General features: G+C 56.9%; 1 protein-coding gene across 1 annotated transcript in view; it reads right to left on the reverse strand.

The window, feature by feature from the left end:
- Positions 1 to 7,778, reverse strand: part of MAP2K3 (mitogen-activated protein kinase kinase 3) — a 30,126-nt gene extending 22,348 nt beyond the window's left edge. Inside the window, exon 1 of the mRNA XM_027889501.1 lies at positions 7,705 to 7,778. Coding sequence (XP_027745302.1) covers positions 7,705 to 7,720 — 16 coding nt within the window. The 5' untranslated portion in view covers positions 7,721 to 7,778. The remainder of the gene's footprint in view (positions 1 to 7,704) is intronic.
- Positions 7,779 to 9,104: the final 1,326 nt, after the last annotated feature.

Consider the following 9,104-nt stretch of genomic DNA (forward strand, 5'->3'; position numbering starts at 1 on the left):
ACCTGCTCTGAAAATGGAATTTATGGAAGGGGAAAAAAAAAAAAACAAGGAAAGCAAGGAAAGTCTCGATGTCCACAGTTTCCTGGTCCAGAGAGGGGCACAAACAAGAGACTGACCCAGGTGCTTCCCTGGCCCAGAGACTTCAGGCAGGAGTTTCAGGACCAGCATCCCCGCCCCATCATCTGCAGGCTCTTATCAGAGGCTGTACCAGCTCTGCGTGGGGAAAACACCTCTTTTGTGGTGGATTTGCCCAGTACCCACAGGGCAGCTTTGATTCACGCCAAGGGAAAAGCAGGGGCTCCACAGGAAACGTGCCCACAGCTGGGTGGCCCCACGTGGCCCCGGCAGGAAGGGCAGAGCCTCACTCCGCTGCTCCCTTTGGGTGGGATTTATCTTCTTTCCCCTCTTTTTGCCCCTCTCTCATTTCCACCTATCACACTGCAGTTTTTCCAGCGTTCAGGGGGGCGAGTGTAGCGGGTCTTGCCTAATAAAAGGCGGATTAAAGAGCTGCCACTCTGCCCCTGGAAGGAAGGCAGAGAGGTCTCTGCAGACAGGCTGGTCCCGCTGCATCTGGCTCCTGTGGGGCACGCTCGGGGCTTCCAAGAACCGCTTCCACTTAAATGAGAAGCAAATCAACTGTCAAGAATCCCCTTCCATCCCGGAAGGGCGAGCCTCACATCCGCGCTGCGGGGAAAGGAGCGGAGTGACAGGCGGGAGAGGAGCTTGGGAGGGGATGTGGGAAACATCAAACCTGTCTGACATCAAGGGAAGCAGCAACCCGCTGGCTCCCGTCCCTGTGACGGCCACGCACGGTTTCCCTCGCTGGGGTGGCACTGTAAAGACCCACAGTGGGGGGAAACCCACAGTTTGACCAAACAGGAGATTCTTTGTGGATCCAAAATTAAGGGTAAACTCTTGCAGCTACCTGGAAAGTGCACAGAGAAATCGCGGGGGGAGCCGCTGGAGGAAAAGCTGAGTGGTTTTCACCTCAGCAAAGCACACAAAGGGCTGATAAGAGCTTAAATTGCAAAATTCACCCACGGTTTCTGCCCGGTGATTTCTTCACTCTCGCCACCCAGGTGTCCTTCAAGAAACCAGGCAGGGACAGAAGTAAGATCTGCAAAAAGCTGCTCTTGGGCAAGAAAGCAGCGTCTGCAGGGCAGAAGAGGCAGAAAAGCCACAGCACAGCCCTGCAGGTATCCTGGGCTCTGAGGACAATCCCAGCCCTGGCAGTGCCAGCCATCCTCTGGCATCTGGTGCTCACCACTGATGCTCAAGGACGATGCTGACAGCCAAACAACCACAGGGATCAACCAAAAACCTCGAGGAAACGGGCTGCAGATGCTAACAAAGAGTAAACAGTGGGAGCTGTGGAAGAAGATCTAAAACACCCACCACATCCCTCTTTTTAAAAGCAGGGTGGAGCTGCTTCCAGACTAAAGGAAAAACTGCCAAAGAGACAAACAGAGCTCAGCACAGAGGCTGCTACAGGTCTAGGTTGTTCCCCCAGCAGCATCACCACCCACCAGCACCTTCATCCTCCTTTCTGCACCATTACATCAGTTTTTCTGACCACCGAGCTCCTGCCCACGGGGACGGCTGTCAGCTGGGAGCACCGTGGGTGAAACTGTGCAGATTTGGCACAGAGTGGATGATTTTAGTTGTGAGGAGACCAGTGAGACCTCAAAAGTCAGCTGAGCCCACGTGCACGCAGGCAGCAGCGCCTCACGCTGCCCTGCCCTGTGCTGGTGGGGATTTTCAGGGCGCAGGTATGGGGTCATACAAACAGGCACGTGGGGCTGGGCCCGTCACCCACCCCTGGGCACCTCTCAGAGGTGTTTGGAAGGTGACAAAGAGCGGCCAGAGCCACGTATCAGCACGAGATCACCTCATCTTTGGCTGAGGTGCAACTTGGCAGCGTGTCAGGAGAGAAACCGAGCGGTCTGCAGCGGCGGGGGATTTTCAGCTATGCGGAGCAGCTTTCTTGAAAAGCCTCGGCAGTGAGCACATCTGGCTCTCAGCAAAAGAGCCACGTCACTCCTAGTGACGAGCTGCAAAGACATCCTCACGTCTTCAGAGCAACACACCCCTGCAGCCGTGCCCATAACGTCCAGGGCTGATTCAGAGGGGCCATCCCGGGGACTGCACGCTTTGCCGCTCCATCATCTCCCTCTCGAGCCTCGGCTTTCCCACTCCCACACCCAGGAAACCAAGATCTCCATCCTACAGGAAAAAACGCCTCCAGCACACACCGTGTTTGCCCTGCACTACTTTAAGCAGAAAACAGCCTCCTGCAGGGAGGGCTGAGCGCAGCAAGAGGGAACATCTGCTCCAGCTGTGCCAAAAGCCCTCCAGCAGGGCGGGTCAGGATGCTGCCACCTCCAAGCTGCTGTTAACACACACCAGTGAAGACATCCACGGCACCAAACCCTTGCAGCACAGGCTGCTGCGTCAGCCGTCCCCCTGAGATTCCAGCTAGGAGGGAGTTTATACACACACACACACACCACAGAGCAGTATCTAACTGGCCTGCAAGCCCAGACAAGCTGACACTCCCTAGATAACTTCATCATCCTCCCCTAAACCACCCCTGGCCCATCCACATAACCAGCCCTGCGTGTTTGTGATCTGTCAGGCACGTGACTGTCACCTGCCAAGCCCCGCAGGACAACTTCTTCCCCTCCTGTCCCCTCTGCCCTGTACCACTGGTCCCGTCCACACCCACCACTGACGGGGGATGTGGCTCCCGGCACCGCCAAAGAGATGCCAGCAGGACCCCATCCCAGCTGCAGGGATTCCTGCATTCCTTGCTGGAAACCTCCAAGGCCTTTCTGAATGAAACACAATCATTAAAAGCAGCTTTTAAGTTTCCTGAAAAGCACTATCCCAGCAGGAGATGAGGCAGCACAGACAAGCACCTGCGAAAGGGGCACTCGGTGTCCCACAGACAGACCCCAGGGAGAAGAGGGTCCAAGCACCACCATCGTTCCAAGAGAGCTCCAGCAGATACAAGCAGTTCAGCTGATGCCAGTGCCAAACCACAGCTAAGGTTAACAGCCTCTGATGGGAAATTACTTGTACTGAGCTCTCCGGAGGTTTCTTCCTTTCCAAAACCAGATTTTTCTTTGGTGGTGGTGCACAGAGAGGAAGAGTGAATGTTCCACAAACAACTTCTGGTAAGTGCTGTCTCCTCCTCATCCTGCCTCCTCTTACTCTCAAGTTACATTTTTTTTGATGGAAATTTATCTTTTAAAAAAAAAATAATAATCTCAGTTGAAGTGATGAAATGAAGGCTTAGCAGAGCGGACAGACTGACTCAGCAGTGCCCCTCCCTGAGCTCAGCCAGGCAGGAGGATGGACACTGTGGCAGCCTGGTGGGTGCTGGAGAGGATCCATCTCCCCTCCACCTTCACCCCACTGCAGGTCCAAAATCTCTCACAGCATGAGGCAATGATTCCTTTCCTCCCCTACCCGCTGGGACCACGAGACCCCTAAACCCTGGGAGAGATGGAATATCTCCCAGGTGGAAAAAACCAAAACAAAACAACAAAAACTTCCAGTTTCCACCATAAAAAAAAAAAAAAATTTCCTCTGCCCTCTCCCCCACTCAAAATCCCTGACTAACACTTGACCTGTGGTACAGAGGTTTGTCAGCAAGAGGCAGTGGGTACATCCAGCTCCCTGTGTACCCACAAGCCATCCTGAGTCACGGCAGCAAAACCCCAAACTTTTTGTTGATGGAGCAAAATCACCTCCCCAGCCAACACAAGTTCCTCTCCCAGCTCCTTCCCCAGGAAACAGCCAGCCCAGGCTGGGACTTATTAACACCAGCAAAAACCATCTTCCGTCCAAAAACCCACAGAGCCCCACGTCTGGAAAGGTGGCATTTGGGGTCACAAAAAAAAACAAAAACAAAACAAAACAAAACAAACCACACAAATAAAAATTCACCAGAAAGCTGCTCCCAAAGGGAACCTCTGCAAAGCCCAGGTGAGTTTCCTCCAGCAACAACCACCTTTGCAAACAAACTGCAGCTCAGCCCTGGACTGCAGCTCAGAGCTGGGAAATAAAAGCAGCAGCAACTTACAGGGAGAAGCATTATCCACTGAAAAAAAAAACCAAAACCAAAAACAACACAGGGAAGCATCCCTCCAGGGAGGGAAACTGATTGCTGAGGCACTGCTAAATATTTATCACATCCAACGTGATATTTTCCAGGCGCCCACCGTTATGCCGGGTGAAAGCACAAGGAGGAGCAAAGCGCTGTGTTCTCTCCGGCATCGTTAGAATTAATTGGATTGGAGCTCTGCGATGCTTCAAGTGGAATTAAATAAAAACCTGGCTCCGTGGGATCCGAGCTCCAGCCCTTCCAACCACATCCCACACATCCCCCCCCACAGGGGACACCGCCAGCCGCTCTGCCCAGAGCCAAAATCCTGCCCCTGCGTGTATTTTTGGCAGAACTGCCTTTTTTTTGGGGATGGCAGCAGGAGAAGTGCAAGGGGCACACGAGACAGTGCAGGATTCACAGACTGAATTGCATAACAGTGGTGTGCTCCCACAGAGGGCACGGCAGGGACGCGTCCCCACCGCGTATTTACCCACCCAGAATAGATGTGCCACTAAGAACAAGCACCAGTTCAATCCCCAGGTCCTGGCATTTCCCACTGCTGATTCTTCCAAGCCTCAGTGGCAAACGAGAGCGGCCTTCCCAGAGACACAGCCTGTCTCCAGCCTGATCCTGAGCTCTCTTCCCAGCAACACTTCTGTTCCCAGAGGACAATCTTGCTTTTAAATACCCCGGTTTCAGCAGTGGGTGAGCCCAGGGGAAGCCAAGTAGGTCTTTTCCCTACAGATCCCATCCACACACCCATCCCTCCTTCCCCACAGCTGCTTTTTCCAGCCAACTCCACGATTTTGGGGGACAGCTCCTGCCTGTCCCTCCAGGAGGGGCTTCCTGGGCATCAGGGGCCACTCAAGTCACAGCCAAGAGCCACGGGGATAAGCACACGGATTTTCACATGCAGGCAGGATACGCCCCAAGGCCCAGGGGAAAGGCAACAGCCTGGACCTGTATCCACAGAATCTCAGACTTTGCACCCTCCGCTGTGTTTCTGCACCCACCCAAAGGCTGCAAATCCCCCGAGGCTTCATCCCTTCCTGCTTTCACCTCTTGGATACAAAAACCCTCCCTTCACAGCATCCACCCACTGAAAAGGTGCAGACCTCACTGGAAAATCATGCCCATGCCCAGGCAGTGTTGCAAGCTGCAGCTACAGGCTGTGTCCCTTGCAAAGCTCTGCAGGGAGGACACAGGGGCCGCTCAGGAGCTTTGTTCCCAATTCCTTCCCTGAGTAACACCCATCCCAACAGACACAGCTCGAGGGAGCTTTGGTGACCCGAGACATTTCGCATATTTTAGCCTTGACAGCGCAAGACAACACGGAACACAAGCGATATTCTCCCACACACCTGATCCTGCAAGATAACCTAGATCGAGCAGATAGGAGCCACGGGAAGAGGAAGAAAGCCAAAATCCTCCCTGAGCTCTGCACAAGCCCCAGAAGGTGTTTATCTCACGAGGAATGTTTAGTTTGCAGAGCAGGCAAAGCCCCAGCCCAGCACCATTCCTACGGCGCGTGTCACAGCCAGCCACGCACGCTCCCGAGAACTCCCGAGGCAGGAGACAGCCCCGTGACTAAGCCAAAGTGACGGCAGGTGAGTTTTGGAAGGCATCTGTCACGGGAAGAGCCAACCCAGAGCTTCAGCACAACGGCCTCCGTTTACAACCCCGATCAACGCAAGGCCAAGAAGAACCAGGAAAGGAAACCTGAGACCGCTCACTGAAATTCCCTGAGGAAAATTAGGGAGATTTAGCTTGAATTCAGGCTGAAAAAGGAGAGGGAGAAGGAGGTGCTACAAGTGCAGCATCCACGGTCCCAGCAGCAGGTGGGACACACTTGGACCTGCGAGAATCCCTATGTGGCTGCAGGAAAACCCGGAGCACTGGCACTGCAAACCAAGGAGAGGCACAGAGGATGCTGAGCAGGACGAGAGGGGAGGGTTGTGAAGAGGCAGATGTGTTACACACACTCAGGATGGACTCCTGTGCTGCTCTTGCCCTGATGGAGGCAAAGGAGCTCAGGTCAGATGGGGACTCGGTGCCAGCAGAGCCCGGGCACACTCAGCACACGAGTGACACCTCCAGCAAAGGACAGCAGGATGAATTAAATGAATGAATGAACCAGTTCATCACAACCAACAGCTCCGTGCAACCAGAAACCTGGGCACACAGAACAGCTCCAAACCTCCTCTGAGGAAAGCACCACGCTCCCAGGCGCTCCTCCAGGCACCACCTTCTGCTGCTTCCCCCAAAATCCTTCCAGGCCCAGCTCGGGCCTCATCTCTCACAGGGCACGAGCGGGTCCCTGGGCCAGGCTCACCTCTTCTCTCCATCCACACATCCGCTGGTAGGCACAGGCAGCCAAGGAAAGGTCTGGGCTCAGGTGTCCCCGGGAGAGCCCTTTAAGAGGCCCGGTTGATCCCTTCCAACGCGGGACAGCTGGAGGCATGTGCTCTCCTACCTGTGAGTCAGCAGCTCCGTAAATCTCTGCTGATTCACCCCCTGCTTACACAGCAAACAGGAAACTCAGGTCCACATTCCCTCCGGATAAGACACGGAGCGTTTAAAAGCAGCGGGGGAGGGGGGGGGGGGGAAGAAAAAAAGTCACGCCGCGGTGCGTTCATCTGCTCACATGGCTCCTGACTGCAAGCTTCCAAGAGCATCACTCCCGAAACAGGGAAAACCCCCTCAAATCTCATTCCAGGGATAAGAGAGAGGCAGCAGCCGCACTCCGTCCGGGCTGCGCTCACGGCGCACCGGGACACCGGCAGAGCCATTCCCGTGTCCCCATCCATCCATCCATCCATCCATCCATCCATCCATCCATCCATCCCAGGGCGATGCCAGCCGGCCAGCACTCACCTTGGGACGGGGACAGGCCACCTGAGTCACGGCTCTGCTCTATAAATAACTCCCGTGACACACGGTCACGCTTAGGGCAGGGACGGTGGGAAACTCCAACACGGCACACGCCGGCACCGGGTCCCAAACATGGACACGAGGTGACACGAGGTGACACGAGGTGACACGAGCCCCGTGCCCCCCGCCCGGCCGAGCCAAGCCGCTCACCTGCGGCTCCGAGCCCGAGCAGCGGATGCCCCGGGCAGGGAAAGGCTCCAGCAGCCGCAGACAAAACTTAACTCTGTTTACCGCTCACCACACGCCATCGGGAGCTTCGCCCCCCCTCCTCCCGTTCCAGCCAGATCCCCCAAATCCACGCTCAACCCCCTCCGCCCATTCCCAGCGGGACCGCCCCCACTCCACGCGGATCCCCCCCAGTCCCACGCTGCCCCTCTGCCCACACCCGCCCAGGCTCTGCAGCCCCGGGAGAGCCCGGTCCCAGCCCCGGCAGCCCCCGGTCCCAGCCCCAGCCGCAGCGACGCCGCCGGGCTGCGGAGGCTCCCGGGCCCCACGCAGAGGAAGCGGCGGCCGCGGGGAGCCCACGCCCGGCGGGTTGGGCAACAGCGCCGGCCCCGCGGTTACACCGGCCCCGGCGGCGCGGCTCGCCCTGCCGGGACACCCCCCGTCCCCTTTCCCGTCCCCACTCCCATTCCCGTCCCCGTTCCCGTTCCCGTCCGTACCTCTGGGCAGGGACATGGCGCGGAGGGCCCGGCGGGCCCGGCCTGAGCGGAGCCCGCGAGTCCCGCCCGGCCCGGCCCCGCCGCCAACACCGACGGGCAGGCCCCGCCCCTCGCGCCGCCATTGGACAGCGCTGCAGAGGGGGCGTGGCGAAGCACTCCGCGCTCAAACAGCTTTGCGGTTCTCGGGCACGGCTGGGAGGGGGAAGTGAGGCGGGCGGGCGGCGCTGCCCCGTAGCCGAGGTGGTCCCTCTGTCCCTGCTGTCCCCGCTGTCCCCGCCACCGGTTGGGGCTCGGAGCGTCGCCCCGGGACGCCTGTCCTGTGCTGCACCTCGCCCCCACGCGCCCTGGCATCATGGTGGTTGGGGGGCTGGTGCTGTCAGCTGAGAACGGTCAACTCATCACATCTTCCGCGGGTCCTGAGCACCGTGGGTCCGGCTGAAAAGTGGATGGGCATGCGGGGGAACTGCTGGAGCTGTGTCTGGAGAGCTTTAGGTTGGATATTAGGGAAAGGTTCTTCCCCCAGAGGGTGGTGAGGCACTGAACAGGCTCCCCAGGGCAGTGGTCACGGCTCCAAGGCCTCCAGAGCTCAGGGAGCATTTGGACAACGCTCTCAGGGATAGGGTGGGATTGTTGGAAGTGTCCTGTGCTGGGTCAGGAGTTGCACTGGATGATCCTTGTGGGTTCCTTCCACCTCAGGGTATTCTCTAATTTATGATTTGTTACTGAGGAATCAATCCCTTCCAGCCCAGGAATGTGTTGTGGCACATTTCAGGGAGAGGATGCTCCCTCAAACACCTGAGCTGGGCTGCAGATAGAGGTGCGGGATGGGATGTGAAAGATGCAATTGAAAAAGGAGATTCCAAGTACCATTTTCTGGCTGAAATTCCCAGTGTGACCCATACAGACACAAAGGAAGGGTTGGAGGGGTGGCAGCTGCTGGCAGCACTGAGATCACAGCTGCTCTGCCACAGCCAGTCCTCAGCTTTGGGTTCTTGCAGAGCATTTGGGATAAGTCTGAGGGCTGGAAAAACTTCCTTAAACCCAAGCAGTTCAAGGGAATCACTGCCAGAGGGAAGGAGCTGGGTGGACCTGGATCTGTGGCTGCACAAGGACAGGTGCCTCGAGCAGGGCTGTGACCCAGCAGCGATGGCACAAGACCCGGCAGCCGCACGGTGAAGGCAGAAGAGTTCAAATGGGGAATAAATTACAGGTTTTTAATGGGGAGAGCAATTACCTTCCTGAGAGACGTCGGAGATTCACCACCTTTCAAGTCTTTCAACACAGGCAAGGAGGAGTCTTTCTGAAAAAGAAAAAACAACTCCTCTCCAGCCCAACCGCGGGTCATCAGCGCTGACTCACGAGCCATGGATGTCACTGCCGGGCTGGGCGAGCAGGAGCCC

This window comes from Empidonax traillii, unplaced genomic scaffold (genome assembly GCF_003031625.1).
Source record: "Empidonax traillii isolate 1590-97213 ecotype Southwest subspecies unplaced genomic scaffold, ASM303162v1 scaffold263:size1499331, whole genome shotgun sequence".
NCBI classification, from domain to species: Eukaryota; Metazoa; Chordata; class Aves; order Passeriformes; family Tyrannidae; genus Empidonax; species Empidonax traillii.